Below are 11702 nucleotides of genomic sequence, written 5' to 3'. Positions count from 1 at the left end.
ATGAAGTAATGTTTCCAACTTTAGTTTCTGACCTACAGAGTGAATTTGGGGTCTTGCTCCAACTTAAATCCATCACAAGGATGAAAAATGAGGGTGAACGCCTAACTCAAGGTCCACTACTGAGCTTTTAGTGAGCTTTTAGCCGCCTCCTGTGGTCGTCATCAGCAGACGGAGTTTGGTCAGAGTTAACGTGTTTGTTTTTTCAATTGTGTGATATTTGATGTCTACTAGTATCTATCTATATTCAGTTTACTGTCACAGAGGAGGAAAGAATTCAGATTTAGGAAGCTGGAATCAGAGAATTTAGAGTTTTTTTTTCCAATCTTCTATGCTCGGCACAGCGCAGCTCAAATCATGCTGTAACTCCTCTCATTTATCAAGATTGAAAATGATTATTTTACGACCACACGCTTTTCTCCTTTTTCAGCGTATTAAGCAGTCGTAAGCAAATCCATTTATTTTCAGTAGAACGAAGTCTTTTTGATAAGGTTTTCTGTATCAAGATGCAATGTCAGCCGTGCAAGTTTTATTTATTATAAAATCATTCTCACGTTCAAATACAGACAATGTAAGCGTTTTAATAGTGTTCTATGACTCACGTGTTTGACTTAACGAAGAGTAAGTCCATCACGTAGTTCACTTATCCAATAACAGAGGTCATTATGAAGCCACCTATTCTTATTTTTATGGCTAAGGACAAACAAAAGCTTTCAAATTGGTTCTAATTCATTAAAGTTTTTGGTGTGTAACCATTTTGTGGCATTTCCTGTCTGTTGCTGTGCCGTAATTACTGAATCAATGCATTATAATGAAAAACAACTGAAGCGGGTAACCTGTGGTGGGAGACATGTTTGCAGTCCTCCTGTAAAATAATTCAGTGAGTGCCCAGAGTTTTTTTTGCAGATAATGTTAGTATGATGTCCCACCTTTTAGACGGTGTGCTCAGTTTTTTGAAGCACGTTCCAGCATTGGAGATATTTAAACTTTGGGCATTTTAACAGTTTTCACTCTGGGATGAGACGGGCGTCTGGGCTGACATGATTTGTGTGATAGGAACTAATCGTAGGAGAACAAAACGTGGACAATAGATTGTCTTTGGGTAGGACAACATTCACTGAAAATATGAAAAGATTTAGTTGAATTCTTATAGCAGTAGAGCTTTAGGCAATTTTTGGTCATTTTTGTAAAAACAAAAACAAAACAAAAAACAAGGAGGGGCGGTGAAATCCCCCCAGTTTGACCAATTCTCCTTAAACTTAGACTGAAGTATTTTTGGGTGGACCCTTTCAAACTGGCCAAGTTTCATTGAACTCGGTGAGGTGGCTTGTGCCAATCCTGCCTGGTGCTATCGTGGACTCGCTCTCAAGTCCTGGTGACAACTGAAATTGCAGCTATGACTTTCTCTCCATTCATGTACACAGGAGTGGGCTCTATGAGCCCAAATCACACCAATGACAAGTGTTCAAAAGTTCAGAAAAGCAGACCTTGTGCTAGATTTTTCTTTAAATTAAACTACACTTTTCCAAGGTCAAAATTAACTTACTTGACCTCTGAACAAAAATCCAGCTACGTAGCAGCCTGAAAGTCCTACATTCAAAGCTTTACTTCAGTTAATGTGCGGAAGTATTGACACCAAAATGGACTTAACATGTGAAAAGTGAAAGTACGTATCCTGTGGTAAAATGTAAGACGGTACATGTGATGGTTTTGGATAAATATTACAGCTTCTGCCTTCCATGTGTAAAGTTTTAACTCTTATATACTGTGGGAAGTTTAATTTAAATCTTTCCACAATGTCTGACATGTTATAGACTAAACAACTAAGGGATCAGTACAGTTCCTTTCTTTCTCTGGTGAATCTGGTTATGTCTGAGTATCTGATGACAAATTGTTTGATTTGATATTAATGATCAACTGGGTGGTGTTTGACTGCTGAAATGAGAGAATATGTAAACAGTGTGGCGTCTCTTTGGCAGCGTCTCCTCTCCTGTCTGTATTGTTCTGGGTTTGTTTGTTTGTGTCACAGAGCGTTTCAGAGGGGCGGGGTTACGCTGCAGGATAATGGCTGGCTGTTCTGGACACACAACGGAGCTCTTTAACCACGACGTCTCGTCATGATGCGACAGCACAGATCCACGTTGTGACTCCACACGACTGCTTTTGTCTGCTCTATTTTTAACCAGCAGGGGTGGACAAAATATCAGAAACGCCTCTCTGGAACATTAAGTGTGTTTTAAGTCCACAAGGCTCAGTGTCTCAGTTCTGGTGTCTCAGTCACAGGAGTTTATCTGAAGGCTTAAAACAACAGATTCCTGAAGGGAGTTCTGCATTAGGTCTTCAGACAACAAAGACTTTGAATTCATAATCTGCCCAGTACGTCAACAGCTGACAACGGCATGTTGAATTCCAGACTTAGAACGCATAATTAACAACATAATAACATCGACTTTAATTTAACTTCCCCTTAAATTACGCAATAATTTGAAATATCTGAGCAACCCCTTAGTGCCAGTAATTAAGTCCTTAGATAATAAACTTTACTCAAAACCTGCAGCATCAACAGCTCAGCTCAGTTCAGTAAGTAAGTGGTAGTAAGTAGTCCATAAAAATTTGCAAATGGATTATCAACACAGTGAGTTTAGAGTAAAAGCCACTTAGCAAATACCATGATCATTTCAAATGAAAACTGAAGATTTTTGGAGTTCTCTCAGAAAAACGTAAAACTGTGCTGTTTAGTTAATTTAGAAAGTATCTCCTCACAATCCCATTAAAAATACCTTAAATAAATCATTATTAATGGCACTGAAAGGTGGAAAATTAATTTATCTGAATTAATTGTATACTTATAATCAAAACAATGGATGGATGGATGGATGGATGGATGGATGGATGGATGGATGGATGGATGGATGGATGGATGGATGGATGGATGGATGAGTAACTTCCATCAGTTTCACCAGAGTTTACAGTCCTATGTTTAATAAATTGTCATGATACAGAATCATGGTTGATGTCTTGTTTATTTTTGGCAACTTTTCATACAAGACATGTAGAAAAGGTGATTTTATTGAGAATCCTGGCACAAGAGCACAACACACACGGTTTGTTCAAAGGCTGCTAGAAAGTTAAAAATCTGGTCAGTGATTTTTGAAAACATCACAGGGCTTTCAGACGTCCGGGATTCAGAAATGTCAATCAGAGAGAAGGAAGCTCAAACAGTACGAATGTAAGCAAAGAAGGAAGAAGAGAGCCGGGATCCATGCTAGGCTGAAGGCTAACACCTCCAGACCAGCAGGACCGTCCACCTGCTCTCCAATGTCCGCTCCCTCCACAACAAGCTGGACGTTTGCTGAGAGAAACCTGCAGAGTGGAGGGACTGCTGTGTGTCTGCTTTAACAGGAACATGGCTCTATGACAGCATCCCAGACGGACAGACAGCTGGAGGGGATGCAGACAGACAGACAGACAGCTCTGGGCAGCATCTGCAGCTTCACCATCGTGTGTCTTTGTGTCCCTGAAGACCTACCAGGACCTGAAGAGGTTCACCATGTGCAACAAATGGCAGCGCACATGGACGCAGCGCCCCCTTCAGGAGACAACGACAGCGAACGTTTAGGGTCTTATCCCAGATGCTCATTCCGTAAAACTTGCTGATTGAATAATCCTGAAGAAACGCTCTCTCATCTTGTCTGTACTACTGTGTATGTAGAGCAAAATGACAAGAAACTTGATTTGATTTGATTTGTGGCACCCTCTCCTCTGAGACACATTAGATGTGATCCCTGCTGTGTTTTACTACACAGTTGCTCATTATGTGTTTAAGCAGCNACAAATCCACTCAGAAAATGACTGAAACATCGGATTTTAGGTCTACGTGTGTAAAACAGCAACATCACAGAGCTTCATCACATGTGATTGCTATGAATACTCAGAATTACAGGTGATCACAAACATGCAGTTTAGTGGATCTCTGTACAGAAATGTAGAGATGATTTATTTGACGCTCTCTACGCACTTGATGTGTGTGAGGTCACATCTGACTGAGACTTTGAGAAGGAGCTCGAGTTTTCTTCTACAAAGGATCTTCTGATTTTCACATTTTCAGGCCCTCTCCTGGTTCTGCAGCATGTTTTTTTTTCTGTGGCTGCTGAGTGTAATTCTGGTGCTTTATTCAGATGGACATGAGAGATAATGATATTGTCAGGAAGTGCAACTCACACTGAATCTAAACATACGTCTTTTATGTTTGTGAGTTCAGATCTGACTGAGATGTGCTTCTGAGAAACAGGACGGTTTTCTTCTACTGAGGAGCTGATTCTTAGATGAGATTCTCAGGCAACAGTTCTGTTCATCGGGTTCTGCAGCGTCATGTTTTCTGATTTCTGCTCAGACTGAAAAACATCCGTTTTAAGATTTGTCAAACGGTAGAGAGACAACAGTATTTCTCCCACAATTTTCACACTTCACCGTTCAACCAACCAATCACATTCAAGCAGCCGGCTCATTCCAAAGACTCCTAAAATCATTCATGCTTCATGTTCTGATCCAATCATTACATTCGATTGATTATGTGAGATGTTTGATTCGTCTGATTAGATTTGTTCATCGCTTGGATTCATTTCACACTGATGTTTTTTTCATGGCGGCCATTTTGAGAGCTCATGGCAGGAAACTGGCTGAAAAATTCATTTATTTAAAAAAAAAAATTTAGCCTGACAGTCTAAAATAACATAATTCCAAGTAAAAATGTCACCTTGTTACAACTACAGACACTAACAACTTAGCATCTTTATCAAATTCAACCACAGCTTGAGAAGAATGCTAGCGTAGTGTGATAAGTTAGCATACCACAGTAGTCAAGGCTATTTTAATTATATAAATCGAAAAACAAAAGTTTTCTTAGGGGGCTTTACAATTTATATACTAACTAGCACAAACCTGCTAAACGTTATCAACTGTGCTAAATATAAACATGACAAATGTATGATAGCTAAGAACATTTTGCTAAACATTTTCTTCTCAATTCAATATATAAATGACTTTGAGCTAAATTTAGATGTATTAGGGATGTAATCTATAAAAAGTTGTCTGTAGTGAAGCGTTTACAGCCCTTTCTGCCCAAAATGGCCGTCATGTGGTCTGGGTGTTTGTTAGCGAACATACCGGCGAACCAGTCCTCTGAGGGTTTAGCTAAATATCTGAAGAGCAGAGACAGTGACAGTCCGCCTGAGACACAAAACACAAAAACAAGTTTAACATTTAGAGACCAAAAACAGAAAATCTGCTGTGTTTATAACGCCAACAGACAGAATGTCAAGCTGTGAATGACTTCAGCAAAAGAGAACTGAAATCTCTCTACAGCTATCTGATGAATTATGCTTGTTGTTTCAGATGTTTATCATTTATCTGACAGAATACCTGCTGCAACTCAAAGTTTAGTTAATTCATATTAATCCTCCTGTTTCCATGCAGAAGTTACAAAAAATGGAAATAAATTAGGGTCAGGTTTAGGTTTAGGTTCCGGTTCAGTTAAATCTGAATGCCTCTATCTGTGACTGAGCCACATGTCAGGTTAACGAGTGGTGAGTTTTTAGGATTTAATTGAGAGGATCAGGAGTAAATGAAGCAGCGATGTCTCTTTTCACAGTCATGTGCAGGTTTATCACAGATATTTTATCCCAGCAGCAGACCTGTCTGGACATTTTAAACACTGTGTGGACCAGAAATACTCACTGGACTCACGTGATTTGCATGTCAGCACATAATAATAAGACAATGAGGCCAACACAGAGTCCCTAAACTACTCACAGCTCAACATGTGAAGACAGAGAACCTGTTTCATCAATCAGTCCACATGGTATAGAGCTGTTCTCCAGAATATCTGCTTCTCTGTTGAAAAGTCACTTGTGTACATGAAACTTCCACAGGAGATGGTAACTACAACTCCCAAGATGCATTTCAGTAGGCTCAGCTACATAGTCAGTCAGTGGCTAAAGAAGACGCTGTGGTGGTCGATACCCACAGGAATGTCTTTGGCCACAAGGAAAAGGGAAACCAATACAAACTCTTCCCTTCTACAATCATGCAAACAATGATAATACACGAACGCTTCACCTACGATTTCAAACTGGAGCAACATGGCGGCTCGTCTGTAAGCCTACTCTTATACTCTTACAGTGCACCAAAATGTGTTTCTGAAAACATCTGAGATGAGAAATAAGGCGTGCAGTTGCTGACTCGGTCTTATTTTAGATCTAGGGTTAGTCTAAACAAGTTTCCAGAGTCACCGAGTGACAGCTGGGCGCCTCCATTTTGCATAAAGCAGCTTTAGACCTCAACTTTATGCAAATGAGGACCAGCCCACGAGTCACCTTGTCCCTAGAACCACATCACAACACTACCAGGGTGCTTTGCCCGGCTGCTCCCACAGACAGCAAATGGGAGGTGTAGAAAGGACAGAAACCTGAAAACAACTCGCAGCATAAATCAGTTCAATCAGCAACTTTGAAGCATTTTGGTACAAGAAGTCTGAATTCACACCTTTGATCATCTCCTTCTCTACGGCAACAGGATCATAGCTATTGTAGTGCTCTGACCGAGGCACCAAAACGACAGAAAATAGGGCTGATTTCTGAGAAGCTACACCTGTGTTCTGTCCTCCTCATTAGAAACAGGTGTCTGGTCACATGGCAGCAGATAAGAGCCACACATGATTTACAGAGCTGGAAAACATTCACTGCAGCTCACCAGCTCAGGTACATGAACACCTGAGGACAGACATTTAGACATTACATTCATCAGAGTCGATTCCCCGCCCCTCATACAGAGTCTGGTCACACGGCCACGAGGAAAACTGCAGATTCCAGCTCTAAAGAATAAATAACAGCAACCACACAGAAAGTCAGCGGGGTCTGTTGGTCAGTCGATGTTGTTCAGAGTCTAAGTCTGCAAAAAATAAAACAAAAATGAACCTGTGGAGTCGATACATCACCCAGAACTCAAGAGTCCTGAGTTTCTGTGCTCAGCAACACACACATAAAAAAAATGAATGAATGAGAACACAGAGTGAGAACAAACAGCTCATGAATCAGGCTGCAAACACAGGATCAGCCCAAACTCCCACACCCTGCTGAAGTGCAATGAGTAAACAGATCAGCTGGTGTGGGATCAGTAGGGGTGCAGTATGTTAAAGTTGGAATGCCATTAGTCATCAAAAAAAAGTTGAATTTTTTTGATTATTTCACAAAAATCTAAAAAAAAAAAAAAAACAACCTAGAATCAACGTGCATTTTCCAAATGCTCACATGTGTTACCAACCCACAGATATTTACCTATGACTTTGTCTTCTGTCCACCCAGGGTAAATACAATCTGCAGTTCAGCAGAATGACTTTTGGTCACGTGACTGTAGGTCGTGACAGCTGAGTCAGTAATGGCTTCACAGTTAAGCCAAGACATGGAGAAGTTTTTGTTTTTTTTACAGAGTCCGGTAGAGCTAACAGGTCATTTTTGGCTCAGATGTGTAGATTTTATTGAAATACCACAATTTTTAGGTTACAATTTAGGTTTTGTGACAGGACAGCATATGACGTGAGGAGTTTGAAGTGAGGTCAGCAAGTAAAAAATCTGCTCATTCTATATTTTCATAGTTTCTGACAGTTTTTTTTTTTTAATATGGCATGCATTTTGGGGTTCAGAGGGTTGATGTACAGGCAACTTGCTGCTCCATGTACAGATCACACGTCCTCCTTCTGACTGAAGGCTCCAATCACAGCTAAAAGGCTCGAGTCTGTGAAGCTCCAGCTGCAGTTCAGACTGCAGATTTCACCCGAAAAAAACAACACAAAAGGCTCTGGTTTAAAATCGCAGCTCAACCTTGGGGCAGAACTACAACCAGGCACAGGAGGAGGTGGTATGAGTTTGAATGAAAACAGCTTCAAACACACACAGAGGCTCGGCCGTCCGTTAGCTGTTTGGCTTCCTGCCAGGCTGAAGTCAGCGAGGCGTTCACTGACCCAGCAGGAAGAGAGTGAGTTTATGGACACGATAAGCGACCCTGTGGGCCAGTCACAGCTCAGAGTTTATATTCAAACACCTTCATACACACACACGGCTGACCTCTGACCTCAGCAGCCGTTAGACACACGGGAACAGCAGTTTTTTCTACGATCACGGACTGACTTCGTCTAAGAAAACAAATCGAAGCGCAAGAGAAAATAAGCTGAACCTCCGGCTGTCTGAAGTTTTCACCTTCTGTGTCATTCAACGTGTGAGAAACTGGGTATAAAACATAATAAGAGTTCAGGTTTTCAGCACAACTCACAAAACTCTGAAGCATTCCTGTACATGGAAAACATGATGTAAAGGGTTTAAAAAATAGTCTGACTGCTGACGTTAAAATAAAACTTGGGAAAAATTACATCTCAAGGGATAATGATGATGCCAAAAACCCGCGAAGCTGCTGCAGCGACTCACCAAACCAGCGGCGTACAAACACTCGTCTGAGCCGCCGATCGTCCCCGACGCTCCTGAAAGAGATGTTCACCTCCTCTTCTGAACAGAAACACCTGACCACAGCAACATCTCCTCCTCCTCCTCCTCCTCCTCCTAGAACTCGCCACATGCTCCTCTGATACCCCATCAACTCCCAAACGATCCCCCTCAGAAAAATATCTTCACAAAAGTTTAAAAAGAAAAATCAAACCAGACAAACAGGGGAAGGAGCTCAGTTTTCCCACAGCTTCAAAGGCGCATGAATGCTCCCACATGTGCATCCAGTCCAGATGTTACTACAGAGCTTTAAACAGAGAAAGAGACGGGAACAACGGGAGGAAAAAAAAAAGGAGGAGTTATAGAAGGAGGGATCACAGGAATGAGGAGAGGAAAAAGCAAACAGGAGGAGGAGTTACTGAAAGAATCATTAAAGACAAGAAGGAGGGAGCGTCTTTTAAAAGAAGGAAGAGAAAGACAGATGAGGAGGATAAGGCAGCCGGATGTCAAATAAACCAGACGTAGCAGGAAGAGGAAACCTGCAGCTCAGAATGAGGCTGCTGTGCTCGTACAGGTGCAGATATACAGCGGAGCTCTATGTGTTGACCTACAGACAGCCACAGCTACAGTCGTCCTCAGATGTATTCACACCCTCCCATTAACGAAGGAAAAAAACAGCTGGAATAAGATGAAATTGACAAAAGTAATAATAAATACAAAATGTAATAAAAATCATGACATTGCTTTTGAATTGTGGTTCAACAGAAATATTTAAACAAAAAACCAAGCAAACAAGCATGATGGGACCTGTAAACTAATATTCTGTTGAACAACCCTTTGAGCCGATCACTGCTATCAGGTGTTTTCTGTAACTCTCAGTCAGACTTCTGCACCTGTTGACAGATATTCTGATTTCACTGCTCATCAGCAAAGTGCTCCAATTTGTCCGGGACAGTTTTGATTGTTTTTTAAAATTATTCTTTTCAACCACAACTCAAAAGCAATGTCTTATTTCACTGAATTATAATTTAGCAAATTGTTATTTTTCTGTGAAGATTCTCAGTCCTTCAGGTCATGGTTATTCTCATAGATTAATTGTAGCAACTGGACTTGCTTGAGTTCCTTGAAGACGTTTCACCTCTTAGCCAGGGAGGACAGAGGCTTTGAGAGAGGGGTGAAAGAAGCCATCTATGTCAAACTGGAAAGACCATCACTCAACAGAGGTGGAGGTCTGAGGCATCACCTCTCACCTGTTTACAATTCAGTCCTAAGATCTCTCCCCAGGAAGATGAAACTGCATTCACACCTCGTCACAAAGACCCTAACGAACCCCTTTGTTGTGGCAGGGGGAGCACTAACGACTCACATAACGAGAGGGAGGAGCAACAAACCCCCAATTTAAACCGAAACTCAGGTGTTAGTGGCTCCTTTAGGATATAAGTATGTGGAACTCCCAACTAGTCAGTCAGAACTGATGAAGCCTCTTGGATGAAACGTCTTCAAGGAACTCAAGCAAGTACAGTTGCTACGATTAAACGTTGAGAACTTTTTTTAATGTATTATTACCTTTTTCAGTTTCTAGTTACCGGAGTGACTGTTGTGAATTGTGCCTGTTCTTTAATGGAAGGGTATGAATACATCTGAGGACGACTGTATCACTGCTCATCAGTCACTCCTTGCTCATCCATGATTCTACTGTTGAGTTTTGTTCACCAGCAATGCCTTCTATGAGGCAACAGAAGCATCCTGGAGATTCGAGCTCCACCTCTTTAATGAAATTTACTCATGTTTTTTTTTAAAGAAAAAGCAATTTAAAAAAGGAGTTTTGTCAACCATGAACTGTCATGCTGTCCACTTCTTGTCACATGACCTTCCAACAGTCTTCATCATTTTTGCAAATTTGGTGGAAAAAGAAGCACTGCAAGTTTTTCTGGGAAAACAGCAACATGATGGACGTAGAACTGAAGAGTTCACTTGCAAAAACAGATAACTCCATTTTTGTAGATTTTCAGAAAACATATTTTTTTGTTGTTTGCTTGAGATAATATCAGTCAAACTGAAGTGGAGGTGATTTGTCTCAGTAGAAATGACAAAAATAGAGATAACTTCAGTTTGATTGATATTGTCTCAGGTGGACGATGGAAAGCTGGGTTTTCTGAAGGTGTGTGAAGATGGAGTTATCTTTAACTGATCTGCCTTCCAGGGTTGCTGCTGCCCATCCAGACTTTTCCATGAGTACAAGTCTGGAGAGAAGCATGGCCTTCTATACTTCAATTCAGGAATTAAACATCCCCTCTTAGCTCACACAAACATGAAACCACACATCAGTGAAGTGACAACAGGAACAAACTCTGCCAGTGCTGCGAGCTGGAAGGACACGAATCTGCAGGAGGAGACGATGCAGCAACACAGTGTCAGAGAATCAAATCACTGCTGCAGGCGAGTGAGGAAGCTGCCGCACTGCAACATGAAATACTCCATCACATCGACAGGCTGCTCAGAAAATGCACCTGTGAGCGTTGAACTGTATCACTGAGATGTTCTGTGTGTTTAACGTGGAGCCACTTCAACTGTTTTATACAACAGAGAGCAGCAGAAGTGATCGACTCAGCTCAGCTTTCTGTGTAAACCTGCATCCAGCTACAAACAAGAACTAAAGCTGCCAGATGAATGTAATCCTCCTCCTGTGACGACCTGCAGCTGACCTCTACCTTTACTCGCTTTACTATGTGACCTACAGGAGACTTTGATCTCAACGGGAGACGGAGAAAGAAGGTCGGAGGAGGAGAGGGGAGGGTGGTTCAAATCAATCACCATATTGATATTCGGGGTTGGTTTCATACTCCTGTAAGACAGTCTTGCTCCTCACACCGAGCAAAAGTAAACTTAAAATCACACCTTCTTCCTCCTGCTCAGGGTCAAAGGTCAACACAGAGACAGGAGGACCAGATACTAAACAGCTCAACGCTAGATGTTGCTCCTGCAGGAAACACCCGTCTCATGTCATTGTCATCATGTCAGCAGTCAGCCTTCACTGATGAAAGCAATGTTCTCATTAGAGCTGCAACAGATAATCAACAAGCTGTCAACTATTGAATTAATTGGCTATTATGGTAGGGAACTGTTTTGGCAATCCCTTAATCTCTTTGAATAATATTTTAATTATAAAAAGTTTAAATTCTTTTTCTAGCTTCTTAAATGCAAAAAAAAAAA

General features: G+C 41.2%; 1 protein-coding gene across 4 annotated transcripts in view; it reads right to left on the bottom strand.

Annotated features, from left to right (window-relative positions):
• LOC103368662 (pleckstrin homology domain-containing family G member 3) overlaps nucleotides 1-11702 on the bottom strand; it is a 48907-nt gene that overhangs the window by 26030 nt on the left and 11175 nt on the right. For 3 of the 4 annotated variants that reach the window (XM_008297093.1, XM_008297094.1, XM_008297096.1), the window contains exon 1: nucleotides 8475-8689. The exons of the other annotated variant lie outside the window; for it this stretch is intronic. In XM_008297093.1, coding sequence (XP_008295315.1) covers nucleotides 8475-8640 — 166 coding nt within the window. In that variant the 5' untranslated portion in view covers nucleotides 8641-8689. Of the gene's footprint in view, nucleotides 1-8474; nucleotides 8690-11702 lie in introns of those variants that run through there. 4 annotated transcript variants of the gene reach the window in all.

Source organism: Stegastes partitus, unplaced genomic scaffold, assembly GCF_000690725.1.
Source record: "Stegastes partitus isolate 25-593 unplaced genomic scaffold, Stegastes_partitus-1.0.2 Scaffold1185, whole genome shotgun sequence".
Lineage (NCBI taxonomy): Eukaryota > Metazoa > Chordata > Actinopteri > Pomacentridae > Stegastes > Stegastes partitus.
This window is presented reverse-complemented; position numbering and strand designations above follow the sequence as displayed.